This window comes from Bos taurus, chromosome 18 (genome assembly GCF_002263795.3).
Source record: "Bos taurus isolate L1 Dominette 01449 registration number 42190680 breed Hereford chromosome 18, ARS-UCD2.0, whole genome shotgun sequence".
NCBI lineage: Eukaryota > Metazoa > Chordata > Mammalia > Artiodactyla > Bovidae > Bos > Bos taurus.
Genome location: NC_037345.1, coordinates 55,007,694 through 55,035,558, shown reverse-complemented (window position 1 = coordinate 55,035,558; position 27,865 = coordinate 55,007,694). Strand labels below are relative to the sequence as shown.

The following is a 27,865-nucleotide window of genomic DNA, read 5'->3' as shown; positions in this document are numbered from 1 at the left end:
GTGTTCTTCCAGCCACACCCCTCGCCACCCCCCGAAGCCCCACCCCTCACAGGGCCCGCAGCCCCGCCCTTTACAGGTATTCTTGCCCCTCCCCTTTCAAAGCTCCGAAGTCCTGCTCAGGACGGTTATCTGTGTCTCTGCCTTCGTCAGGTCCCGCAGCCCTAGCCCTCTCCAGTCTTTGCAGCTCTGCCCTTCCCTCGCTAGCCCCGAAGCGCCGCGCCTCAGGCTCACACATTCTCCTCTCCTCAAAGGCCCTTTCAGCCCCGCCCATCCTAGTCCTCCACAGCTCCCCCCTCGCCCGGCCTACAGTCCCGCCCTTCACAAGGCTTACAGTTCAGCCCTCACAGGCCCTCCCAGCCCCGCCCCTCGCAGGATTCCCTCAGCCCCGCCCCTTGTAGTGCTCCCCTAACTCATCTGTTCTTAGCACCTGACCTCTCTGAAGGCTTCGTCGAGGCCTCCTCGGCCCCTCCTCCCCAGCCTCCCCTCCCACGGCTTTCTTCTGTGGCCTTGGTCCCTCCCCGGCTGCTGTCCTCAGACCTTCATTGGCCTCTTATCTCCCCAGTAACCAGACCACAACAGTGAGATTGGAGTACCCAGGACAGGTCAGGCACTCCAGCAGGTAGGGACCGGGCCTCGCTCTCAGCCGACCGGGGCGGGGGTTTCCCCTGCCTCTGTGCTGCCTCCTCCCCAAACAGCCCCACCTCGGAGATACCGAGGGTCTAGAGGACCCCGTCCCAGAGTCAGAGCCGTGACGCAAGACAGAATGTGAGAGGTGGGAGGTTGGGAGGGGCGTGGGAAGAGATCTGACAGGTGCCCCGCTCTGACTCACTGGAGGAATTGAGACTCAAAGAGAGGCCAGTTCTGGGGTCACCCTCTTCCAGTGCCTAGTACCTCGCTGTTCATTGCCCACCCTCCTCGCCCTCTCCTCGCCGTCTGAAGGGGTCCTGTGTCGCCCCTACAGAAGCCTCACCCTCTTTGGCCAAGATGCCTTTTGGACTCTCGGCTGGGAGCACTCGCTCCGAGGATGGAAGTGAGGCCTTCCTGGAGGGAATGGGTAATTCCTGCTTTCTTTATTTTATTCATTCTTTTCCTCGGTTTTCCCATGTTTCAGGTCCTGTGCAGCGGGGCCCTGGGGACCGGGAGGGTTTTCAGGAGCGCCCTCTAGTGGCTACACACTTGCTCCAGAATGAAGGTGGAGCCGGGCCTGAGGGAGTGGGATGGCCAGGAAGACTTCCTGCAGGAGAAGTCTGAGTGAGGCCCGGAACGTCTCCCAGGAATTACCAACAGGAGAAGGAAGGGAAGAGTGTTTCTGCAGAGAGAACAGGATGTGACTAGAGCAAGGTTTCTTTACCTCCACATCGTTGACCCTTGGGGTCAGGTGTCAGATCATTCTTGGATATTAGGGGGAGGGTTCTGTGTGCTGGAGGATGCGCAGTGCTCCCCTGGCTTCTACCCACTGCATGCCAGTAGTACCCTCCCGACCCTCCCCTCCCCTGTGGCAATCAAACATGTCTTCAGACACTGCCAAATGGCCGTAAGGGGACAGAATTGATCCTGGTTGAGAACTATGCCGTGGGGGATGGGGAGCTAGTGGATGGGACCAGAGAGGTGGGTAGGGTCGGGTTTGTGGGGCCTGGAACCCCAGGCTGTGGAACTGCAGCTTTGGAGGTGCTGGAGCACAGGGAGGTCTGTGACCACTCTAGGCATGGAAAGACCCTCTGGAGCTGTGAAGGGAGCCAGGAGGTTGGGGAGGAGGCTGGGGTGATGGTCCAGGCAAGGGAGGGTGAGGCCTGAGCCAAGGGGATGGGCTGAGAGTGAGGAGGCGGGAGGGTGGGGCTGAGGAAGGGTGGTGGTGGGGTTGAACAGGAGGGATGTAACAAGAAAAGTGTCCCCCCCCCCGCCCCCGGGGACTTGGCACATGTCCCCAGCTTTCCCAAGTTCTAGGTCCTGTGCTTCTGCTCCCTGAGGACTGTGAGGCTTCCCTGGAGTGCCCTCTAGTGGGGAAACAGAGGCGTGCCCAAACCCTGGATAGAAGTGGGTTTGGGGCGGGGGAAATGCGGAGGTCAGCTTAGGGTACAGGCAGTATGCAGGGATGAGGAAGCTTGAGAGAGACAGGAACTGAGACGCAGCCCTAGAGTGGTGAGGGGGACTGGGTCTGCAGTTCAGCTGCAGTCGGTGAGCCTCTAAGGGAGCCAGAATTCCTGGGGTTTGGAGAGGGAGGGGCTGGATTCCCATGAATCCCTTGCCTGGTCCCACGCCTCAGTGGACTGGGAGCTGAGCCGACTGCAGCGACAATGCAAAGTGATGGAAGATGAAAGGCGAGCCTACAGCAAAGAAGTTCATCAGCGCATCAACAAGCAGCTGTGAGCCTGGGTCCCTGGAGCTGGGGAGGGGGCTGTTAAGGAGGTGGGGGTTGCATTCCTGGGTCTGAGAGGGGAGGGCAGGCTCAGTGTGTCTGGACTTCAGTGATGCTGAGCTCTGCCCCTTCTGGCTTCCCCTCCCTCTCCCTGCCTGGGCAGTGAGGAGATCCAGCGCCTGGAGGGGGTGCGACACAAACTGCGGGTGCAGATCAGCATTGCCCAGAGCCAGGTCAGGCGGCTGCGGGACAGCGAGAGGCTGGAGAGCATGGGTCACCTGCTCAAGTGCCAGGTCCGGGTGCAGGCCGAGGTCAAGGAGCTGCAGGCGCAGAACCAAGCCCTGGACAGAGAGGTGGGTCCTGGGGCCAGACTCGGTGGGTCCTACTCGGGGGCAAGTGTCATAACCTCTTTGAGCCTCACCTTCCTCATCTGAAAAGTGGGGTTATTGAAAGCATCGAAATGGGGTCATTTCAATGGGGTTATTGAAAGTTATTGAAAGCGTCCTCTCAAGGGAGTTTGTGTTCAGGCTCCCATAGGAATTATGAGTCTTTACTGCTTAGCACAGCCCCATGCCTTCAAAAAGGCGGTTAAGAGGGAAAGAGTCACCTTCTGGAGTCAGTGCATCCTGCATTATAACAAAATTCTGGTCCAGGCGCATCAGAGCTGTGTGACCGTGGGCAAGTCTTCTTCTCTCCGGGCCCTAGTTTCTTCATCTGCAAAAAGAGAATGTGGGTAATGCAGCAGAGTCTAGACCGACTTTTCATCCTGTTGGCTTCAAGATCCTGTTGTTTGACCCTGGAAATGTGTGACTTTTCTAGGCTAGTGTTCTTTTCAGTTTTTAGGACCAGGACTCACTGTGACACTGTTCATTTACAAAGAGATGCATATGGATGTAAACACACACACACAAGCAAACATATCAGAAACAAAGTTTCCCCAAATAATACTCTTCTCCACATGGGATCCGTTATATTTTCTTTCTTTTTTTTCCATTCTAATTTCAATTCTACTCTTCATTTTAGAAAGTTGCTTGCCAAAGGACTTCCCTAGAGGTCCAATAGTTAAGACTTTGCCTTCCAATGCTGGGGAGTCCTGGTTCAGTCCCTGGTGGGGGAGCTGAGATCCCACATGCCTTGGGCCCAAAAACAAAACATAAAACAGAAACAATATTATAACAAATTCAATAAAGATTTTAAAAATGGTCCACATCAAAAAAATCTTAAAAAAAAAAGTTGCTTGCTGAGACCAAAAGATTTCTTGCACACTACTGGATCACAAATAGGAGATTGAAAGTTAGTTATCTTGATGGGCTGTATTAGTTTGCTATTGCTGCTGTAACAAATTACCACTCACTTGACTTAAAGTGACTTGAGAACTAAAGAACCTCTTGATGAAAGTGAAAGAGGAGAGTGAAAAAGCTGGCTTAAAACTCAACATTCAGAAAACTAAGATCATGGCATCCGTTCCCATCACTTCATGGGAAATAGATGGGGAAACAGTGGCTGGCTTTATTTTTTTGGGGCTCTAAAATCACTGCAGATGGTGATTGCAGCCATGAAATGAAAAGAAGCTTACTCCTTGGAAGGAAAGTTATGACCAACCTAGATAGCATATTCAAAAGCAGAGACATTACTTTGCCAACAAAGGTCCGTCTAGTCAAGGCTCTGGTTTTTCCAGTGGTCATGTATGGATGTGAGAGTTGGACTGCGAAGAAAGCTGAGCGCCGAATTGATGCTTTTGAACTGTGGTGTTGGAGAAGACTCTTGAGAGTCCCTTGGACTGCAAAGAAATCCAACCAGTCCATCCTAAAGCAGATGAGTCCTGGGTGTTCATTGGAAGGATTGATGTTGAAGCTGAAACTCCAATCCTTTAACCACCTGATGCGAAGAGCTGGCTCATTTGAAAAGACCCTGATGCTGGGAAAGATTGAGGGCAGGAGGAGAAGGGGACGACAGAGGATGAGATGGTTGGATGGCATCACCGACTCAATGGACATGGGTTTGGGTGGACTCTGGGAGTTGGTGATGGGCAGGGAGGCTTGGCATGCTGCGGTTCATGGGGTTGCAAAGAGTCAGACATGACTGAGCGACTGAACTGAACTGACTTAAAGTAATACCAATTAATTATCCTGCAGTGCTGGAGGACAGAAATCCAAAATGAGTTTCACTGGGCTAAAATCAAGGTGTTAGCAGGCTGTGTTCCTTTAAGACCCTTCAGGGGAGACTCCATTTCCTGCTTTTAGAAGCTGCCTGCATTCCTTGGTTTATCGCTCCTTTCTTTTAAAAATTTTTTATTCTCAAAATGATTTATTTTGATAGTGCCGAGTCTTCATTGCTGCTCTCGGGCCTTCTCTGGTTGCAGCAATCAGGGGCTACTCTCTAGTTACAGTGTATGGGCTTTCCCTTGCCATGGCTTCTCTTGCTGTGGAGCATGGCTAGGGTATGTGGGCTTCAGTAATTGTGGGCACAGGATTAGCTGCCCAGTGGCATGTGGGATCTTAGCTCTCCAACCAGAGGTCGAACCTGTGTTCCCCTGCATTGGCGGGCAGATTCCTAACCCCTGGACCGCCAGGGACGTCCTTATGACTCCTTTCTGTATCTTCTTAGCCAGCAATGACCAGTCGATCTTTCTCAAGCTGCATCACTCTGATGCCTTTGTCATCTCTTCTCCTCTGATTCTGACTCTCCTGCTTCCCTCTTTCACTTGTAACGACCTTTGTTATCATGTTGAGCTCATCCAGACAATTCAGGAGATTAACCTTGAGTCATCTCAACATCCTTGGCTTTATCACATCTGTAAAGTCCTTTTTGCCTCTTCAAGTGACATAGTCACAAGTTCTAGAAATTTGGATGTGGATATCTGGGCAGGAGAGTGTGGGGTGTTGGGGGTGGCTTATGTGACTTGTTGCATGAATTCAGCAGCACCCAAGAATAGCTTCTAAATGCTTACTCCCATTTTCTGAACCTATCACATCAGAAACTGATGACAGACAATCCTTGGATTGTACCAGTTCATAGCAACAATCTATGTGTATATATATATGTATATGATAAAATTCAGCATCCGTTCATGTTAAACTCTTAGCAATCCAAGAATAAAAGGGAATTCCCCAAATTTGATGAAGGGCAACTATAAAACATCTACAGCAAACATTATATTTGATAGCAAAACATAAAAAAATTCTCCTTGAGATCAGTAACAATATAAGGGTGTTAGCTAGCATCACTTCTGTTTGACATTGTACTGGAATTCCTGTCCAGCCCAGTATGGGAAGGAAAAGAAAAATAAAACAATTTAAAAATCAGAAGAAATGAAATGGTCAGTATTTGTTGGTGATCTATTTGTGTACATTGAAGGTCCAAAAGAATCTAAAACTAACTTATATTTAACAAGGTATTTTAGCATTGTGGCTGGAAACAAAGGTTAATGATATTTCTCTATATTAGCAGTAACTATTAGGCAATTAAAGAAAAAAAAAGACACATTTATAATAGCCAAAGGAAGTACCTGGGAAGAAATCTAACAAAAGTATGCAAGACCCCTATAGAATAAATTGTAAAAGTGTATTGAGGAATATTAAAGAATGCTGGGGAAGATTTCCCTGATGCTGGGAAAGATTGAAGGCAAAAGGAGAAGGGGGCAGCAGAGGATGAGATGGTTAGATGGCATCACCAACTCAATGGACATGAATTTGAGCAAGCTCCAGGAGATAGGGAAGGACAGGGGAGCCTGGTGCAGTCTATGGGGTCAAAGTGAGTTGGACACAGCTTAGTGACTGAACAACAACAAAAGAAGAATTTAATATTTGAGTCATCTTTTTTTTTTTTTTGGCCGCTCTGCACGGCATGCAGGATTCCCAACCGGGGAGCGAACCTACACCCCCTGCAGTGGGAGAGCAGTCTTAACCACTGGACCACCAGGGAAATCCCAAAGAAGAATTTAATAAATGTGGAAGTATACCATGTTCATGGATTGGAAGAGTTAGTGTTGTAAAATGTCAGATCTCCAAACTGATTAATAAAAGTCATGTAATTCCAATCAAAACACTAAAAGTTTTTTATTTTTAATGGATGAAATGGACAGATTCTAAGATTTATAGAGAAGTGAAGTGAACAAGATGACTAAGATTTACTTAAAAGAACAGTGTGGGAATTCCCTGGCAATCCAGTGGCTAAGACGCCATGCTTCCACTGCAGGGGACACAGGTTCAATGCCTGGTCAGGGAACTAAGATCCTGCATGTCATGCAGAGAGGCCAAAAAGGAAAAATTTTAAAAATAAAAAGAAAAGGCCATAGGGCTTTCTTGGTGGCTCAGTGGTAAAAAATCCACCTGCCAATACAGGAGACATGGGTTTGATTCCTGGTCCAGGAAGATCCCCCATGCCCTAGGGCAACTAAGCCTTTGTGCCGCAGCTACTGAAGCCCACTGACCTAAGGCCTGTGCTCTGCAACCAGCGAAGCACTCAATGAGAAGCCCTCACACGGCAAATAGAGAGTAGCCCCAATTCTCTGCAACTTGAGAAAGCCTGCAGACAGGAACAAAGACCCAGCACAGCCCCAAAAAAGAGAGAGAAAAGTCATAAAAAGGTATCATTACACACTCACCAGATTTTCAAAAGCGAGTGTCCAAATACGCCAAGTGCCAGGGAGAGAAGGAACAGTGGGAACTCTTAAAGAATTGCTGGTTCATAAGAGCCCACCACCTAGAGGGAGTCTAAATTGTCATGTATATTCTGAAAAGTTTTTTCCCCCATTATCTATTAAATTTGAAGAGAAACATACCCTGTGAGCTGGGGTTGCATCCACTCCACACGGATGGTCACCGGAAGCAGGCTTGGGCTCCACCTGACCATGACACTCATAGGATCCAACAGGCTGTCACCTGGCACCAGGTTCACTTAACTGCAGAAGGACAGAGGGCAGGACGCAGCAGCATCTTTGCACGACAGCATCCAGTGCATCTTCCTTGAGCATTCAGGGGCTACTGCTCAGCATCTTCAGTTGGACGATACCATATGGGTGGGTGTTGCCCACCCTGGCATGGGGATGTTTTTTATATTCAACACGAGCCACCACTTGTAACCAATTATCAGAGCAGCTTGTATGACCCCACCAGGAACATACTACGTTATAAGAAATACCCCACAAGGAAACCAGTTTTCTATTCATTCATGATCACATAAGCCTCCGGTGTCTACAAGTCCACTCACAGTCCTTCCAGTCCGACATAGTTCACAATCAGGGGCCACCTTTATAGTAAACATTGTTGCCTGGGAACCACAGCTGGCATTCTGTATTTACCTTAAACCCAGTATGTTTCCATGGAAATGGTGTTAGAAGGAAGTAAACCAAAGTCATCCCCCAGTAGAAACTGGTTTCAGTTCAGTTAAGTTCAGTCGCTCAGTCATGTCCGACTCTTTGCGACCCCATGAATCACAGCCTGCCAGGCCTCCCTGTCCATCACCAACTCCTGGAGTTCACTGAGACTCACGTCCATCGAGTCAGTGATGCCATCCAGCCATCTCATCCTCTGTCCTCCCCTTCTCCTCCTGCCCCCAATCCCTCCCAGCATCAGAGTCTTTTCCAATGAGTCAGCTCTTCGCATGAGGTGGCCAAAGTACTGGAGTTTCAGCTTTAGCATCATTCCTTCCAGAGAAGGCAATGGCACCCCATTCCAACACTCTTGCCTGGAAAATCCCATGGGTGGAGGAGCCTGGTAGGCTGCAGTCCATGGGGTTGCAAAGAGTCGGACATGACTGAGTGGCTTCACTTTCACTTTTCACTTTCATGCATTGGAGAAGGAAGTGGCAACCCACTCCAGTGTTCTTGCCTGGAGAATCCCAGGGACGAGGGAGCCTGGTGGGCTGCCGTCTATGGGATCGCACAGAGTCGGACATGACTGAATCGACTTAGCAACTTCCAAAGAAATACCAAGGCTGATCTCCTTCAGAATGGACTGGCTGGATCTCCTTGCAGTCCAAGGGACTCTCAAGAGTCTTCTCCAACACCACAGTTCAAAAGCATCAATTCTTTGGCGCTCAGCCTTCTTCACAGTCCAACTCTCACATCCATACATGACCACTGGAAAAACCATAGCCTTGACTAGATGGACCTTTGTTGGCAAAGTAATGTCTCTGCTTTTGAATATGCTGTCTAGGTTGGTCATAACTTTCCTTCCAAGGAGTAAGCGTCTTTTAATTTCATGGCTGCAGTCATGAAATTAAATTTCAAATTAAATTTAATTTCAAATCTGCAGTGATTTTGGAGCCCCCAAAAATAAAGTCTGACACTGTTTCCACTGTTTCCCCATCTATTTGCCATGAAGTGATGGGACCGGATGCCATGATCTTTGTTTTCTGAATGTTGAGCTTTAAGCCAACTTTTTCACTCTCCACTTTCACCTTCATCAAGAGGCTTTTTAGTTCCTCTTCACTTTCTGCCATAAGGGTGGTGTCATCTGCATATCTGAGGTTATTGATATTTCTCCCGGCAATCTTGATTCCAGCTTGTGCCTCTTCCAGCCCAGCGTTTCTCATGATGTACTCTGCATATAAGTTAAATAAGCAGGGTGACAATATACAGCCTTGACGTACTCCTTTTCCTATTTGGAACCAGTCTGTTGTTCCATGTCCAGTTCTAACTGTTGCTTCCTGACCTGCATACAGGTTTCTCAAGAGGCAGGTCAGGTGTTCTGGTATTCCCATCTCTTTCAGAATTTCCCACAGTTTGTTGTGATCCACACAGTCAAAGGCTTTGGAATAGTCAATAAAGCAGGAATAGATGTTTTTCTGGAACTCTCTTGCTTTTTCCATGATCCAGCGGATGTTGGCAATTTGATCTCTGGCTCCTCTGCCTTTTCTAAAACCAGCTTTAACATCAGGAAGTTCACGGTTCACGTATTGCTGAAGCCTGGCTTGGAGAATTTTGAGCATTACTTTACTAGCGTGTGAGATGAGTGCAATTGTGCGGTTGTTTGAGCATTCTTTGGCATTGCCTTTCTTTGGGATTCGAATGAAAACTGACCTTTTCCAGTCCTGTGGCCACTGCTGAGTTTTCCAAATTTGCTGGCACATTGAGTGCAGCACTTTCACAGCATCATCTTTCAGGATTTGAAATAGCTCCACTGGAATTCCATCACCTCCACTAGCTTTGTTTGTAGTGATGCTTTCTAAGGCCCACTTGACTTCACATTCCAGGATGTCTGGCTCTAGGTGAGTGATCACACCATCGTGATTATCTGGGTCATGAAGATCTTTTTTGTACAGTTCTTCTGTGTATTCTTGCCACCTCTTCTTAATATCTTCTGCTTCTGTTAGGTCCATACCATTTCTGTCCTTTATCGAACCCATCTTTGCATGAAGTGTTCCCTTGGTATCTCTAATTTTCTTAAAGAGATCTCTAGTCTAGTCTAGTCAATCTAATCACACTAGGACCACAACCTTGTCTGACTCAATGAAATTAAGCCATGCCTGTGGGGCAACCCAAGACAGGTGGATCATGGTGGAGAGATCTGACAGAATGTGGTCCACTGGAGAAGGGAATGGCAAACTACTTCAGTATTCTTGCCTTGAGAACCCCATGAACAGTATGAAAAGGCAAAATGATAGGATACTGAAAAAGGAACTCCCCAGGTCAGTAGGTGCCCAATATGCTACTGGAGATCAGTGGAGAAATAACTCCAGAAAGAATGAAGGGATGGAGCCAAAGCAAAAAGAATACCCAGCTGTGGATGTGACTGGTGATAGAAGCAAGGTCCGATGCTATAAAGAGCAATATTGCATAGGAACCTGGAATGTCAGGTCCATGAATCAAGGCAAATTAGAAGTGGTCAAACAAGAGATGGCAAGAGTGAATGTCGACATTCTAGGAATCAGCAAACTCAAATGAACTGGAATGGGTGAATTTAACTCAGATGACCATTATATCTACTACTGCGAGCAGGAATCCCTCAGAAGAAATGGACTAGCCATCATGGTCAACAAAAGAGTCTGAAATGCAGTACTTGGATGCAATCTCAAAAACGACAGAATGATCTCTGTTCGTTTCCAAGGCAAACCATTCAATATCACAGTAATCCAAGTCTATGCCCCAACCAGTAACACTGAAGAAGCTGAAGTTGAACGGTTCTATGAAGACCTACAAGACTTTTTAGAACTAACACCCAAAAAATATCTCCTTTTCATTATTGGGAACTTGAATGCAAAAGTAGGAAGTCAAGAAATACCTGGAGTAACAGGCAAATTTGTCCTTGGAATACAGAATGAAGCAGGGCAAAGACTAATAGAGTTTTGCCAAGAAAATGCACTGGTCATAACAAACACCCTCTTCCAACAACACAAGAGAAGACTCTATACATGGACATCACCAGATGGTCAACACCGAAATCAGATTGATTATATTCTTTGCAGCCAAAGATGGAGAAGCTCTATACAGTCAACAAAAACAAGACCAGGAGCTGACTGTGGCTCAGATCATGAACTCCTTATTACCAAACTCAGACTTAAATTGAAGAAAATAGGGAAAACCACTAGACCATTCAGGTATGACCTAAATCAAATCCCTTATGATTATACAGTGGAAGTGAGAAATAGATTTAAGGGCCTAGATCTGATAGATAGAGTGCCTGATGAACTATGGACTGAGGTTCGTGACATTGTACAGGAGACAGGGATCAAGACCATCCCCATGGAAAAGAAATGCAAAAAAGGAAAATGGCTGTCTGGGGAGGACTCACAAATAGCTGTGAATAGAAGAGAAGTGAAAAGCAAAGGAGCAAAGGAAAGATATACCCATCTGAATGCAGAGTTCCAAAGAATAGCAAGAAGAGATAAGAAAGCCTTCCTCAGCGATCAATGCAAAGAAACTGGTTTAGATTTGTCAGTAACCCATCCTCCCACCCAATAATGGCACTTCTGTGTATATACCCTGGAACCAGGATTCGTGAAAAAATGTTGATAGATGCATTATTCATATCATCTAGCTCCAGATTAACCCAAATGTCCATTAATATTTGAATGAATAAATAAATTGGTATATTTTTATAATGACATAATATATGTGTGTGTGCTCAGCCACTCAGTCGTTTCTGACTCTTAGCAACCCCGTGGACTGTAGCTCACATGGCTCCTTTGTCCATGGGATTTCCCAGGCAAGAATACTGGAGTGAGTTGCCATTTCCTTCTCCAGGGGATCTTCCCCACTCAGGGAGCGAACTCTGGACCTCTGCATTGGAAGTGCAGAGTTGTAACCACTGGACCACCAGGAAGGTCCCTACTACATCACTTCATATAAGAGACTTGAGCATCCTTGGATTTTGGTATCTGAGAGGAGTCCTGGAACTAATCTCCTGTGAACACTGAAGAATGTAATTTTTCTGCAGAACTGGGAAACTAGTATAGTCAATTTCAAGCTACCAGCAATTGAACTCATGTACTTCCTGAAAATGTAACTGTGAGCTCTCAAGCACTGTCTGAGGACCCCCAGTATCACACTGCTAACAACTCTATTACAGCGGCTTGGCTGAACAACCCAGTAAGGGTTTGCATCCTAACAACCAGAAACCACTTGGAAAAAAAAAAAATATATATATATACATAAGTTGAAGAAAATCGTGTTTAGTTCTTTAAAACCACGATTACCTGTGGGATGTTTCTGCCTTTGGGGCACTGTACAACTTTTCAGATCTTGGTTAGCTTGGACTCACCACTCATTCCATACTGATTTCTGTGCAGCACTTGCGTTCTTTTTCTAAACTGAAATTTTACTGAGATAATGATAGATTCACAAGCAGAGAAGTCCTTGTATGCTTTGCCCAATTTCTCTCAATGGCACCATTTTGGAGTTTTGATTCTTGTTTTTTCAAAAAGATGTGTCATCCAAAGGAATGTAGCGCCACATCCTGTTGAACCTGGCAACGACCTTGAGCTCCCAGTTCATGTGGTGTCTGACTAATGTCCATGTGTCTCCCTCAAATTTTAAAATATCCCTATGGTTGCCCCTTTGAGTTTGCTGCAACACTCTGGGGGTGCCTTGGTGCATGCATGCATTTCTTAGGGTGGCTTACACGACAGAAATTCATTGTCACACAGCTCTGGAGGCCAGGAGTCCATGATCAGGATGTGAGCAGGACTGGTTCCTTTGGAAGCCTTGAGAATCTCTTCTGTGTCTCTTGCCTGTGTTCTGCTGGTCTACCGGAAACCTTTGGCATTCCTTTGTATGTAGAAGCATCACGCTGATCTTTGCCTTCATCTATTTTTTTTTTCTCTTAAAAAAAAAATTATACAATTTTAAAGGTTATACTTGAGGAGATGTCTGTCCAGGGGCAAGCATTTGCAGCAAAGGGCCCCAGGTCCCAGTCTATCTCACTCTCAGACTCTTGTCTCCACTTTGTTCACTGTGAGTGGTGTCTCATCCACCCAGATCACATGTTTCTCCCAAAATACCAGAAAGAATTCAGGCTGGCTCAGTTTGGGGCACACATCCATCCCTAAATGGATTAGCTTGGGGCTTCCCTGGTGGCTCAGTGGTAAAGAATCCGCCTGCCAATGCAGGAGACACGGGTTTGATCCCTGATCTGGGAAGATCCCACGTGCTGCAGAGCAACTAAACCTGTGCGCCACGACTACCAAGCCCGCGCTCTGGAGCCTATGAGGTGCAGCTACCGAAGCCTGCGAACCCTAGAGCCCGTGCTCTGCAAGCAGAGAGGCCACTGCAAGGAGAAGCCTGCTCCCCGCAACTAGACAAAAGCCTGCGTGGCAATGAAGACTCAGCACAGCCAAAAATAAATACAATTTAAAGATTATTTAAAAAAAAAAAAGAATTGTCTAGACCTGGGTCATGTGGCCAGCAGGGCGGCTTCTTACGGTTGGAAGCCAGACCCACATGGAAAGTTGGGTACTGATCTCAGAAGCAGGTCCAGCTGATGGCCAGGCACACAAGGACTGCTCCTGTCAACCGCCCTAAGTCACTCACCCTCCCACTCACCTCCTCCCTCCCTCCCTCCATCTCTCCCACATCTCCTCAGCCAACAGGTACCACCCTCTTTCCCCAGATCCAGGAATGGGAGAGCCGGAACTCTGCCCACAGCAAGAATGCCAGGTCTCCAGGATGCGTCCAGCATGACAAGGTCAAGAGCCAGCGAAGGATCAAGAGTCTCGAAAACCAGTTGGACAAGGTGAGGGTCCGCCCCTTGGCTGTCCCCAGGCCCGAGCTCTGGGGTTTACGGGAAGACCTGAGCATGGGAGTCAAGTTTTGGAAATGGTGGACCAGGTCAGGAGACACGATCCCGGAGGGATGGAGGGTCCTCCCTGGGAAGGAGGCTGATCCTTGGGTCCTTGGCGACGCTCTCAGGGTCCCCAAATTGGGAACGGGCCCCCAGTCTGGCAAGTGCCCTCTCCTCTGCTGAAAGTGGAGAATGGAGGCAGGCCAGGTGTCAGACAGGCTCTCAGCACCCTCTCCCACCCCAGGTCATCTGTCGCTTTGACATCCAGCTGGCTCAGAACGCGACCTTGAGGGAGGAGCTAGATCTCCTGCGGATCGAGAGGAACCGCTATCTGAATGTGGACCGCAAGCTCCAGAAGGTCAGTGGCCCTGAAGCCCAGGAGCCCGTGGCTCAGCCCGCGGCTCAGCCCGCGAGGAGGGTGGGGATGCAAGAGTCACCCTATCTTCTCCAACCCTCCCTCCTCAAGTGCAGAACCACCCAGAACCATGGATTTACTTGAGTCTGGAGGGAATGGAGACCTGAAAATGTTCCAACAAAGACAACTGCCTCAGATGGAAGCAGAGATGTCACTTTTGAGTGTCCTCACGGGGTTGGGGGGGAGGGGTGGTGGCGGGGTGGGCGGGCAACAAAGGCTTCAGCCAGACCATTTACATTCCACACGTTTCTCAATAAGCTTAGAGGTTCTTTGAAGAACGCTCCCTTCCTCCCTCTGCCTCCCTCCCTTCCTTTTTTTTCTCTTCCCCTCTCTCTAAGTTTTACTTTGAAATAATTGCAAATCTGCAGAAAAAGATGCAGAAATAGTACAAAGAACTATCAATCCTTCACCAAGATTGGTAATTTGTCATTTTGCTCTGTCTGTCTTTCTGTCTCCGGGTAATTGTTTTTTTACTGAAAATAACATTGTCACGATTTGAGAGCTCGATGTAGACATTACAGAACGTCATTAAGAACGTCAGTGCTTATTTCCTAAGCACGAGACCATTTTCTTACATAAGCAAAGTGCCCTTGCCCAAGTCAGGAGCTTGAACATCGTTACAGTTCTCAATAGTCCATATTTAAAGTTCATGATTATGCCAACAGCATCCCGTGATAGTTAATTTAATTATCCTGCTGCAGGCTCTTGGCCAAGATCCCACAGTGCGTTTGGTTGTCCTGGCTCCCTTCATCTAGAACAGTGTCTTGGCACTTCTTTGTCTCCATGACTTTGACATTTTGGAAGTACCCAGCCCAGCTGTGCTGTGGGACATCCCTCACTGTGGGCTTATCTGATCTTTCTCCATGATTAGATTCAAGTCGTGCATTTTAGGTGAAATATCACTGAGGTGTGTCATTTGTGGGCATTACACCAGGAGCACGTAACGTCAGTTTGTCCCGTAACTAGTGATGTTGACCTTGATCGCTTGGTCAGCCGGTTTCTCCAATAGAGAGTTTCCCTCTTTATAATGAATGGGTCCAGGGAGATTCTTTGAAACCGTAAATATCCTGTTTCCCAACACATTTCCACTCTAGCCTCTCATAATGATGATTTTTGCCTGGATAATTATTACTGTGCATGCATGCATTGTGTCCAACTCTTTGCAATCCCGTGGATTGTTGCCTGCCAGGCCCATCAGTCCATGGGATTCTCCAGGCAAGAATACTGGGTTGCCATTTCCTTCTCCAGGGGAATCTTCCTGACCCAGGGATCAAACCAGGGTCTCCTGCATTGGCAGGTGAAATGTTTACCACTGAGCCACCTGAGAAGTCCAATTATTACTGTAATGGCTACCAAAGAGTGATTTTTTTTTAAACTCTCTATCATTTCTTCTTCATTTAGAAAATGGCATTTTACTTAAGGAAGAACTTCTTAAGTATATTTGTGGATTGTCAGTAAGCATTCGTGTATTCTTACTTTATCTATGACTTATAATCCATAGTGTGCATTACTTATTGTGATGCTCAAACTGTCCCAGACTTCTCTGGTGGGAGTGCCTTTGAGCTGGCTTTTTTGACAAGCCCATCGTCCCCCCCACCACAGGACTTCCTTATTTTCTGGCACAAGAAGATAGTCCAGACTTTCTTGTACTTGTTCTGCCTTAACTCTCGAGTTGGTGTTTCTCCAGAGTCCTGGTTCTTCCCAGTGGGAAGTAGGTGCTGAGAAACCAAAATATAGGCTCTAGGAGTCCTCACTGCCATTGGGGTGTCACTGACCTGAGGCCCTTTCTCTGGAGAGAGCTAGGAAACACACACACATTTTAAAATCCCGAGTTTGCATTGGTGTCTCTCATTCTGACCCCAGCACCACTGCCTGATTCCTGAACACTCCCCATTTTATCTCTGTTTCCCCCACAGTGGGAACTCTAGCTGCCGATAGCACTGTTATACGTACTTATGTTCAACCCTATGAAATGCCCAAGAGAGGTTTGGAATTGTTACAACTGTACTAACAACCCTTGAACCTGAGAGATCACAATTCATTTGCTTATTGTTTTATCCTCTATCCATCCATCCATCCATCTACACCTTATTCAGAAGTTACTAGGATTAGTTCCTATTTTTTCTTGGTCTTCTTTGTGGTTCTGTTCTTTGAAATATAGTTAGGTTCATTTGCTTCTCTTCATATTTGGTTTTAGTTCTGTCCCCTATTCTTGTTGATTGAATTTTCTTTGTGAACACGTAAACCATTGATGGGTTCCCAAATCAAAACTATCCCAGGGACTTCCCTGGTCCAGTGGCTAAGACTCCGCATTTGCAATGCGGGTGCCGGTGTTCCATCCCTGGTCAGGGAACTAGATCCCACATGCAGCAACAAAGACTGAAGATCCCAAGTCCCGCAACTAAGACCTGGCATAGCAAAATGAATAAATAAATTTAAAAAACTACTCCAAAGGTTTAGTCATTTCCTCATCATTTCTTCTATCCATTCCCACTCAGCCTCCGTAGTTTCTGGTTCTCTAGCCTGGGTTTCTTGTTGCAAAAGGGTGTGTGTGTGTGTGCATGTGTGCACATACATATATAGGGGCTTCCCAGGTGGCGCTAGTGGTAAAGAATCTGCCTGCCAGTGCAGGAGGTGCAAGAGACGTGGGTTCAATCCCTGCTTCAGGAAGATCCCCTGGAATAGGAAGTGGCAACCCACTCCAGTATTCCACTCCTGGGAAATCCCATGGCCAGAGGAACCTGGTGGGCTACAGTCCATGGGGTTGCAAAGAGTTGGACACGACTGAGGATGCATGCAACATAGATATATATGTGTTTATACACATTAGTACATACATATACACTATACGTGTAAAAATATATACATGTAATTTCTTCCTTTCTTTCTCCTGAAAGAACCCTTTTTACCCATAACTCTGCACAGACACTTCCACAGAACTAGGAAACAGATTAGTGTGGTCACAATTTTGAAATTCACACAATTTTTTGACTCTACCTCAAAGTTAGGTCAGCACTCTTAGGAGTATCCTGAATTGGGTATTTCACTGCATTCCTGGTCATCAGTCTGGCTTTCCTCTCCCTTGGAACCTTCTTGAAAACCCTTTCATGGATTGCCACTAACTAGGAAGGACCACATTTCTAAGACACAGGAAACCCACTTCTTATTGGGAGATACAGGCTCAAAGGAAAGCCCTCCAGTGGCGAGGGTGTCAGAAGTGGCCTCGGTCTTGTTCTCTTGGCAGGAGATCCAGCTCCTGAAGGACTCTGTCAGGAACCTCATGGTCTCCTCCACTTCCGCCTACACCGTCAGGTAGGGCCCCGGTAGGCGTCCTAGATGACTCAGTCCATGCATTTTCTTAACAAAGTGCTAGGAAGATTCCCACCTCATGAAACGGATTGTCAGAACCCCGCCCCCAACTTTTTCATAAGATGCCCCTTTCTTGCCCCTCCTCCACCAATTTTCCAGCTCCTTGGGCAAGGTCCTTCTTCTTGGGTGTATGAATTAACCTTTTGGCCCCTGTCTTTTCATGGCACATAGCACATAGGGATGTAGAGAAACTTAAGGGGAGTTCTCAGTGGCCCAGTGATTAGGATTCCAGGCTTTCATTGCCAAGGCCCTGGATTCAATTCCTGGTTGGGGAACTGAGATCCCAAAAGCCCCGTGGTGCTACCAATAAACAAATAAATAAATAATATATAAACAGATTTAAGTAAGCTCAGGATGCAGGGGCCAGGAACGTAGGAAGCGTTGGTTCAGTTCAGTTCAGTCACTCAGTCCTGTCCGACTCTTTGCAACACCATGGACTGCAGCACGCCAGGCCTCCCTGTCCATCACCAACTCCCAGAGTTTACCCAAACTCATGTCCATCGAGTCAGTGGTGCCATCCAACCATCTCACCCTCTGTTGTCCCCTTCTCCTCCTGCCCCCAATCTTTCCCAGCATCAGGGTCTTTTCAAATGAGTCAACTCTTCGCAGCAGGTGGCCAAAGGATTGGAGTTTCAGCTTCAACGTCAGTCCTTCCAATGAACACCCAGGACTGATCTCCTTTAGGATGGACTGGATGGATCTCCTTGCAGTCCAAGGGACTCTCAAGAGTCTTCTCCAACACCGCATTTCAAAAGCATCAATTCTGCACTCAGCTTTCTTCACAGTCCAACTCTCACATCCATACATGACCACTGGAAAAACCAGAGCCTTGACTAGACGGACCTTTGTTGGCAAAGTAATGTCTCTGCTTTTTAATGTGCTATCTAGGTTGGTCATAACTTTCCTTCCAAGGAGTAAGTGTCTTTTAATTTCATGGCTGCAATCACCATCTGCAGCGATTTTGGAGCCCCCCCCAAATAAAGTCTGACACTGTTTCCACTGTTTCCCCATCTATTTGCCATGAAGTGATGAGGCCGGATGCCATGATCTTCGTTTTCTGAACGTTGAGCTTTAAGCCAATTTTTTCACTCTCCTCTTTCACTTTCATCAAGAGGCTTTTTGGTTCTTCTTCACTTTCTGCCATAAGGGTGGTGTCATCTGCATATCTGAGTTTATTGATATTTCTCCCAGCAATCTTGATTCCAGCTTGTGCCTCTTCCAGCCCAGCGTTTCTCATGATGTACTCTGCATATAAGTTAATAAGCAGGGTGACAATATACAGCCTTGACCTACTCCTTTTCCTATTTGGAACCAGTCTGTTGTTCCATGTCCAGTTCTAACTGTTGCTTCCTGACCTGCATACAGGTTTCTCAAGAGGCAGGTCAGGTGTTCTGGTATTCCCATCTCTTTCAGAATTTTCCATAGTTTATTGTGATCCACACAGTCAAAGGCTTTGGCATAGTCAATAAAGCAGGAATAGATGTTTTTCTGGAACTTTCTTGCTTTTTCGATGATCCAGCAGATGTTGGCAATTTGATCTCTGGTTCCTCTGCCTTTTCTAAAACCAGCTTGAACATCTGGAAGTTCATGGTTCACATATTGCTGAGGCCTGGCTTGGAGAATTTTGAGCATTACTTTACTAGCATGTGAGATGAGTGCAATTGTGCGGTCGTTTGAGCATTCTTTGGCATTGCCTTTCTTTGGGATTGGAATGAAAACTGACCTTTTCCAGTCCTGTGGCCACTGCTGAGTTTTCCAAATTTGCTGACATATTGAGTGCAGCACTTTCACAGCATCATCTTTCAGGATTTGAAAGAGCTCCACTGGAATTCCATCACCTCCACTAGCTTTGTTCGTAGTGATGGTTTCTAAGGCCCACTTGACTTCACATTCCAGGATGTCTGGCTCTAGGAGAGTGATCATACCATCGTGATTATCTGGGTCGTGAAGATCTTTTTTGTAGTTCTTCTGTGTATTCTTGCCACCTCTTCTTAATATCTTTTATTAAGTCCATACCATTTCTGTCCTTTATCGAGCCCATCTTTGCATGAAATGTTCCCTTGGTATCTCTAATTTTCTTGAAGAGATCTCTAGTTTTTCCCATTCTATTGTTTTCCTCTATTTCTTTGCATTGATTGCTGAGGAAGGCTTTCTTATCTCTCCTTGCTATTCTTTGGAACTCTGCATTCAGATGCTTATATCTTTCCTTTTCTCCTTTGCTTTTCGCTTCTCTTCTTTTCACAGCTATTTGTAAGGCCTCCTCAGACAGCCATTTTGCTTTTTGGATTTCTTTTCCATGGGGATGGTCTTGATCCCTGTCTCCTGTACAGTGTCACGAACCTCAGTCCATAGTTCATCAGGCACTCTTGTCTATCAGATCTAGTCCCTTTAATCCATTTCTCACTTCCACTGTATAATCATAAGGGATTTGATTTAGGTCATACCTGAATGGTCTAGTGGTTTTCCCCACTTCCTTCAATTTCAGTCTGAATTTGGCAATAAGGAGTTCATGATCTGAGCCACAGTCAGCTCCTGGTCTTGTTTTTGCTGATTGTATAGAGCTTCTCCATCTTTGGCTGCGAAGCATATAATCAGTCTGATTTCGGTGTTTACCATCTGGTGATGTCCATGTGTAGAGTCTTCTCTTGTGTTGTTGGAAGAGGGTGTTTGCTATGATATTTATCAATATTGGTTGAAAGAGACAGAGATTCTCTCAAGACACCTTCAGGTAAAGGGTCATGTTGTATGGAACCCTGAAGTCCCGGCTGCTCAGCTGATGGGTGTCACTCTCTGCCTCTGGGCTCTTGGGGGCTCCACCCTCTCTCTCTCCTATCCCATCTCTACTTTCTAAGCTTCAGCACTGTTCTCTTACTGCAAGGGGTTTCTTAGCTTCTATTCAGTATCTTGTTTCTACCCCACGACTTCTGCTGATTATGGTTTGTGACTCCATGAGACATTGGCTCTAGCCCAAATCTACCTTAAGGTTTCTATAATCTTTCTTTTTTCGTTCCTTCTCTCTCTTTTTGCTTTCTTTCTTTCCTTCTTCCTCCCTTGCTTTGAGTTAAGATGCACATACAATTCACCATTTTAAAGTGCACCTTTCGGAGGCATTTAGTACATTCGTAATGCTGTGCACCATCATTTCTGTTTCCAATACCCCAAAAGGAGATCTGTGCCCAGTAGGCAGTCATTCTCTAGTCCCCTCTTCTCCAGCCCCCTGGCAACCAGTCTCCTTGTCATCTGGACGATTTACCTGTACATCTACCTGTCCCTAAGTGTATCTTTATGTTTCATGTAAATGGAATGATATGACGTGTCCTTCTGTGTCTGGCTCCTTTCACTCAGTGTAATGCTTTCAAAGGTTCACCCACGTTGTAGCATCTCTCAGAACTTCCTGCATTTTTAGGGCTGATTCTTTTTGTCTGTTTGTTGTTTAAATTATACTTCTTTAAAACACTCATTTATTTTTACTTTTTGGTCACATTGCATGGCATGTGGGATCTCAGTTCACTGACCATGGATCAAACCTGCGTCCTCTGCAGTGGACACGTGGAATCTTGACCGCTGAGCCACCAGGGAAGTCCTTTTATGGCTGATGCTGTCGTTTGTTACCTGTGGTCTGCCATGACCTCTTCAGAGCCTCAACTCATGGCTTCTGTTCACACATAGCTCTGGCTTCTTCCTAACTTGGCCTTCATAACATGACTTCTTGTGGCTTCTCTCTATACATCCTTTTAGCTTTGGCTTCCTGCTGTCCCCTTCTTAGCATCTCCCAGTGTGAATTCCGAGGAGAGAATCTGACTGGCCTGCCTCATGCTTTCTGCCAAGCCCCACCGGTGATGCTCTGTTGGCCTGTCTTTGCATCAGAAGCATCTGGCCCCTGCCAGCACTTGTCCAGTTGTCTGCAGTGGGCAGCCCAGCTGGGTGCAAGGAAGGGTGGTTTCAGCTAGAAGGCAAGGGACAGGTGTCAGGATCAACACTTCTTGTCGGACCAGCGCTTCCTAGCTGGGTGACCTGGGCAGGCCACTTACCCTCTCTGAACCTCCGTTTCCTCTATTGTGACATGGCAATAATAATGGGATCTTCCTCATGGACCCCTGTGGGCTGCTTTAGTACATATCCTGCAGGGCCTGGCTCTTGGGAAGTTGGGTTCCCTCTTCCTGGCCCTTCAGTGGGCCTGGGGCCCAAGACACAGAAAGAACGGTGAGTCCTGATCCCTGAGGGGCTCCTAGAGGGGTCTCTGCGGGCTGGGCCTGGGAGCCCAGGAGAGGGCTCCCACCAAGGAGGACTCAGCAGAATTTGAGTAGAGCCAGAAGCTTGTGCCCTGAGTCGAGGCAACTGAGGTTGGCAAAAGCGTGGAAAGGGGAACTAGACTGGTTTGTGGGACCTGAGAAGACTGAGCTGCTGGTCTCCCCACCTAATGACCCTCTGACCTTTGATCCTATGACCTGTGACGTAGGCTTGGGGCACTCTGAGTTCACAGTTGGCTGCACTACTGTTAAAAGCTTCACCTCCAGCTGAGCAGGCCGGGGGAGTTTCAGTCAGCAGGTGTCCCCAGCATCCTAACAGGGTGAACACTCAAGGGCTGGTGATGGCACGTGCCTGTCCACGTGAGGCCCTGCAGGCTCCAAGCGTCTTATCTTTCCAACCACAGTACCCACCCTCACCCCAAACTCCAGCACAGTTACCTTATCACCTGGGTCCACCTTTTGGAGTCTGAGTATCATCTCTAACTGTGCCATCATTGCCTCTTGCCTCCTGTTCCACAGCCACATAATAATGGCCAGGCTTCCCCGATGCCCCGGGCAGGCAATGCAGCGGTGCCCCCTCAGTGGGCAAGACCATCAGTCACTTACATGGCCTACCCACCTCCTCCTCCTCCACCCCCTACTGCCCCGTAACCCCATCCTGACCCACCACTAGGAACCTAGACAGTTCTCTGCCTTTTGTGACAACCTGATTCTGCCCCATCTCTGGGACCCCAGGCTGATCCCATGCATCCTGTGACCCCAGGCTGGCTCTGTCCATCTCTGTGACTCCCGGCTGACCTCCCCCATCCCTGAGACCCCAGCCTGATAGCTAACCCTGCCCCATTCACCCTCCAAACCCAGGTTGACCCCAAATCCAACCTCCTGTCTCCCTGACCCTGGTCTAACCACCCCCCATCCCTCCCAGGGAAGAGGCGAAGGCCAAGTTAGGCATGCTGCGGGAGAGAGCTGAGAAGGAGGTGGCCCAGAACGAGACGGAGGTGCAGATCTTGCAGCGGCAGATCGCACACTTGGAGCAGCTGCACCACTTCCTCAAGCTCAAGAACGGCGACCGGCAGCCGGATTCCGCCATCGTGGAGAAGCGCGAGCAGCGAGGTGAGGCCCGGGGCCGCCAGCATGTTGGGCAGCGGGATGGGCGGGCCCGCCGGCCCCTGGTCTCAGCGTGGGGCGGGGCCTCCAGGGGCGGGGCGCGGAGGGGCGGGGTCTGCGCGACTGCGGGGCCGCCCTCTCCCCACTGGCCTCCCGGCTCAGGCCACAGCAGCCACTGGTGGCCGCCCCGACGGCGACCTCATTGTCCCCTCGCCCCCCAGCCCGGGAGGTGGCCGAAGGCCTCCGGAAGACCTCCCAGGAGAAGCTGGTGCTGCGCTACGAGGACGCCCTGAATAAACTGTCCCAGATGACCGGGGAGAGCGACCCGGACTTGCTGGTGGAAAAGTATCTGGAGTGTGAGTACCTGGGGGTGGAGAGGGGCAGGCTCGCGGCCCCAGGCCCCCAGAATCCAGTGCAGACTGTGCTCTGTCTCGGTCACCGAGGGCCACCGCTTTGGGCCTGGGCGGGGGGGGGGGGGGGGGGGGGGGGATGGGTCTTCCACCCTCGCTGGAGGACCCAGCGATCAGGCTCCGCTCTACTGGGCTCTTACCATCCGCCCTGCCTCTGCCACGCTCCTCCTCCCCGTCTTTCCCAATCTCCCTCCTTCCCCCATCTCGGGCCTTCTGACCCCTTCCTCCTGTGTTTGTCTCTGCGTGCGTGTCTCTTGTCTCTCCGGACCCTGCCTTTCCCCACTGGCCCCCAGTGGAGGAGCGGAACTTCGCGGAGTTCAACTTCATCAATGAGCAGAACTCGGAGCTGGAGCACTTGCAGGAGGAGATCAAGGAGGTGGGCGAGACCCGCCCCCTCCCCATCCCTGACTCCTCTGGCCGCCTTGTGTCCCCTCCGGAGCTGGGCCCAGCGTTGCGCCCCTACCCCCGCAGATGCAGGAGGCCTTGGTGAGCGGGCGCCGCAGCGAGGAGGACCGGCGAGCGCAGCAGGAGCAGCAGCGGGCAGAGCTGCAGCAGCGCGTGGACGATGTGCACTCGGAGGCCGACGACCTGGAGGCCCGCTACCACAATTTTCGCGAGCAGCTGGAGAAGCTCAAGACCAGTGAGCCCCAGGCCCGGCTTCTTCTTCTGGGAGGTTGTGATGAGCAGGCGGGGAGCCCTGCCAGAGTTGGCCACGGACAGACATTCCGAGGACCACTTTGTGCATTCCCTTGTCCCTTGTCTGTCCCATATCCATCCATCCATTCTGCATCCATCCATCCGTCCATCCTGCAGCAGCATCTATTCCTCCTTCCAGTGCAGAGGGACAAGAGTCAGGCTGCTGGGATTCAGCTGGGTCTGAATCCCAGCTCCCCTATCTGTGAACTTTGGTGTGTGGTATCCTCTGTTGGAGCCCCCCGTAAGTGCCTACTTCGTGGGGTTGGCATGAGATTGGTGGGATGACAGATGGAGAGAGACAGGGAGAGGTGGCAGTGGTGACGGGGAGCAAGCAGGAAGTCTGCTGCACAGTAGGAGCTCAAGTCTTGGTAGACCCTGTTTGCCACAGCGCAAAGCCCTATGCTAGGTGATGAGGACTGGGCGGGTTGGGGGGCGGGATAAGAGACTGGCTTCGGATACTCGTAACCCAGGGGCTGGGATAGAGGATACCCTGGGGACTGCAGGAACGAGAGGATGCCTTTAAGTCAGCATGGAATGCAGAATTTGGGGGGCCCAGTGCTCAGTGAAAAGTGGGGCCCCTTCTTGAAAAACCAGCAAGAATTTCAAGTGCCAGCAGCAGAACCCATGACACTGGCTCTGTCGGGTCACAGGGGAGGTCTCCTGGGAGCAATGATGCTTGAGGCTGATTTCAAAGGATGAGTAAGCAAAAACCTGGAGGGGGGGAATGCTCCCAGCAGGTGGGGTCCAGGCTTGGAGATGTGTTCAAGGAAGGTAGGTTCTTTGTGCAGAGAGGGGAATGGAAGGGGGCGTGGGTGGAAGCTGAAGAGCCTCAAATCCTAAATGGATGCCAGGCTGAGGTTTTGCTCCTGGGGTTGTGGTGCTCAGGCGTCTCATTGCGGTGGCTTCTCTTGTTGCGGAGCACAAGCGTAGGGCACGTGGCCTCAGTACTTGCAGCTCCCTGGCTGTAGAGCACAGGCTCAATAGTTGTGGCCCTGGGTCTTTGTTCCATGGCATGTGGGATCTTGCTGGATCATGGATTGAGCCCCTGTCCCCTGCATCGGCAGGCAGATTCTTTACCACTACGCCACCAGGGAAGCCCCTCCCTTGCTTTTTGTCCTCTGTCATGTGGCGCCTGGGGGCCAGGCACCCCGAGATGCCCGCCAACCCTCCTCCCCTGGCAGTCTGAACTTGGACAAGTCCCTTGCCATCTTTAAGCCTTGTTTGGCGTCTCCTCAGCCAGGGCAGCAGGGCCTTGAGGAGGAGAGAGCTGGCACTCCTTGGACACTGGGTCCATAACCACCTGTCCCCTCTGACCCCAGACATCCAGCACCTCTTCACCAGGGCCCAGTGTGACAGCACCCTTATCAATGACCTCCTCGGGATCAAGACCCACATGAGAGACCGGGACATCAGCCTTTTTCTGAGCCTCATCGAGAAGCGACTGGTGCAGCTCCTGACCGTGCAGGCCTTCCTGGAAACGCAGGTTGTGGTGCAGAGGGCATGGAGGTGGGGGGGGGGGGCGGTGCGGGGGCCGGGGCCTTGAAGACGGACCTGAACAGACAGCCGACTTCTCCACCCTCCAGAACTACACCTCCACCAGCATGTTCAACGCTGCCCTCATGGTGCTGGGCCAGAGCTCCGAGGATTTTCCTAAGAAGGTGGCCCCACCTCAGCCGCCAGACAACCTGTGAGCCAGAGGGCCAGAGGGAGCGGCTGGGGAGGACGTGCCCTGGGGATGGAGGCGAGATGTGGGAAGGGGCCGTTCTTGGGGGGATCCCCTGGACTAGGGGGGCTTCCCCAGTGGCTCAGATAGTAAAGAATCTGCCTGCAATGCAGGAGACTCAGGTTCGATCCTTGGGTTGGGAATATCCCCTGGAGAAGGGAATGGCAACCCACTGCAGTATTCTTGCCTGGAAAATCCCATGGAGAAAGGAGCTTGGCAGGCTACAGTCCAGGGGGTCGCAAAGAGTCCATGGCGACTGAGTGACTGACATTATCACTTCCTTGAACTAAAGGGTGGGGGGTGGTAGAATATGAAGCGGGTGCTTCGGGGGAGCCAGGAAGAGTAGGGTCTCCAGGGACAGTATGGACGATGGGGCCCTGGATGGACCAGACAGGGAAAAGACGCTCTGACCCCGGCGCGTGGCTGAGGGTCTCGGGACCTTGCAATGAGGAGCCATCGAACTTTCGAAGGTAGAGACTTAGAGTCCCTTCCTGCCTTTTCCCTCACTTCAGGGAGGACCCCCCAGGTTTTGAGGCCAAAGACGACTATCCTCTGAGCAAGGAGGAGCTGCTGAGCTCTGTAATGAAGGCGGTGAGGATGGGCGTCGGCAGGGGGCGGGGCGGGACGTGGCGGGGGCGGGGCCGGGATCCCGGCGGGGCGGGGGCGAGGGCGCCGGTGGGCGCGGCCTCCCCCAGGGGCCCTAACTCACTTCCCCGGCAGCTGGAGGCCCGGGAGCAGCCAAAGGAGCAGCACCTGAAGGAGCTGGTCGAGAGCATCAAGGTGGAGAGCACCCCGAGCATGACCTCCAGCACCCAGAAGGTCAGCTCCAGCTCGCGCCTGGTGACCCAGCGGCCCAGTCAAGTTCCTGGGTCCATCATGAGCCACAGGACCAGCGGCATCCTGGTGTCCAGCGGAGGCCGCGCCACCAGCTCCAACGTGGGCCACGTGACCTTCGGGGACTCCAGTGCCACCACAGGGGGACTGATGTCCAGTCGAGGCTCCATCCCGGGCCGCGTGACCTTCCGATCCCCCAACTCTAGCAGCTACCTGGGGTCCACTGGATACGTGGGGTCCAGCAGAGACCACGACAGCTTTGAGGCAAGCAAAGGTCCTGGGTCAGAATCGAGTGGAGGCCTCGGGTCCAGCCCCGGCCCTGCCTCCAGCCCCGGCCCTGCCTCCAGCACCGGCCAGGCCTCCAGCACCAGCAAGGACTCCCAGAGCAACTACTAGGGCACCCAGCCCCAGCCGGGCCCCGGCTCCTCGCAGGGCCTTCTCGGCGTCTCTGATTCCCTTCCCTGTGTTTCCGTATCTCTTCTATTAGCCCTCCCTCATCAGCCTCCCGGTCTCCCTGTTTCTGGCGCACCCTTCCCTTTCAGTTGCCGGATTTCCTGTTTCTGGGTTTCCCATTCAGTGTGTCCCAGTCTTGTCCCCATGTCTGCGTTCTCATCTCTGCTCTGACCTCTCTGATGACCCCTTCCCCTCCTGTTTCAGCTTCCCCATTTCTAACTCCCTCTCCTCACCTCCATCTCCCAGGCCCTCCTTGCATCTCATGTCCCAGCCCCTGTAGTTCCTTGTTCCCCTCAAGAGTCCTCAGTACTGACTAGTGGGGGAGGAATAGGGGCCAAGGTGTCAGGGTTGGCGTGAGCTGTGACCATAGGAAATAAAGGCCAGAGTCTGACTTTTACTCCAGCCTGGTTATAAGTGTATTTGTGTGTGTGAGAGAAAACTTGAGACATGGCTGTTTCCTCTACCTCCGGCCCAGGGGGAAATGTTTGAGCCTGTTCCTATTCCCTGCCATTCATTCGTTCCCTTTTTTTTTTTTTTTTGAGACTTCCACATTTCAGGCTCTACTGAGAACTGGGAATTGTATCAGTCAGTCAGGATAGGCTGGGTTATGTCGCAGTAACAAGCAACCCCAGAATCTCTGTGGGGTACCTTTAAAATTTTCAAGGTTCTATTTTGGAATTCTCCAGGTCTCCAAAGAGAGGGCTGAAAGCAGCATGTCAACCTTGCTTCCTCAAAACTGCACAAGGAAGAAAAAAATCCAAATTGCCTCTCAGGTCTTTAATTAGTGCTAATCAAAACATAATCAAGAATATAGTTAGTGACAACAGGAAGAAAGTCTGAAAGAAAAATAAGGGACCCAGCACACATTTGTTCTCATGAATACAGTTCAACAACACACAGCCTTTATAACAATGCTTTAAGAACAGGACTTCCCTGGTGGTGTAGTGGATAAGAATCCGCCTGCCAGTGCAGGGGACACAGGTTCGATTCCTGCCCTGAGATGATTCCACATGCTTGCCAGGGAATTAAG

The 27,865-nt window shown here is 49.7% G+C and overlaps 1 protein-coding gene across 5 annotated transcripts; it reads left to right on the top strand.

Annotated features, from left to right (window-relative positions):
* Positions 1-3: 3 nt before the first annotated feature.
* ODAD1 (outer dynein arm docking complex subunit 1) lies at positions 4-27,232 on the top strand. Of its 5 annotated transcripts, XM_059877587.1 has the most exons (16): positions 4-76; positions 563-619; positions 962-1,054; positions 2,264-2,363; positions 2,520-2,709; positions 13,408-13,530; positions 13,823-13,936; positions 17,238-17,305; positions 22,538-22,725; positions 22,941-23,075; positions 23,423-23,505; positions 23,601-24,066; positions 25,145-25,311; positions 25,409-25,512; positions 26,061-26,139; positions 26,269-27,232. In XM_059877587.1, exons 3-16 carry the CDS (start codon positions 985-987, stop codon positions 26,776-26,778), a joined length of 2,397 nt encoding a protein of 798 aa, XP_059733570.1. In that variant the 5' UTR covers positions 4-76; positions 563-619; positions 962-984; the 3' UTR covers positions 26,779-27,232. The 5 variants fall into 5 exon arrangements, with proteins under 5 accessions (XP_059733570.1, XP_024834989.1, XP_024834988.1 ...); XM_024979221.2 differs by lacking the exon at positions 4-76 and having other exon boundaries at positions 423-619; positions 23,601-23,769; positions 25,145-25,308; XM_024979220.2 differs by lacking the exon at positions 4-76 and having other exon boundaries at positions 423-619; positions 23,601-23,769.
* The last annotated feature ends 633 nt before the right edge of the window (positions 27,233-27,865 follow it).

Excerpts from the sequence above, each read along its gene's own strand:
- ODAD1 (XM_059877587.1), top strand. The coding sequence starts at position 985 with ATGCCTTTTGGACTCTCGGCTGGGAGCACTCGCTCCGAGGATGGAAGT. Across the intron at positions 25,312-25,408 it reads CCTTCCTGGAAACGCAGGTT|AACTACACCTCCACCAGCAT; the intron begins GTGGTGCAGAGG and ends TCCACCCTCCAG. Across the intron at positions 25,513-26,060 it reads CCTCAGCCGCCAGACAACCT|GGAGGACCCCCCAGGTTTTG; the intron begins GTGAGCCAGAGG and ends CCCTCACTTCAG.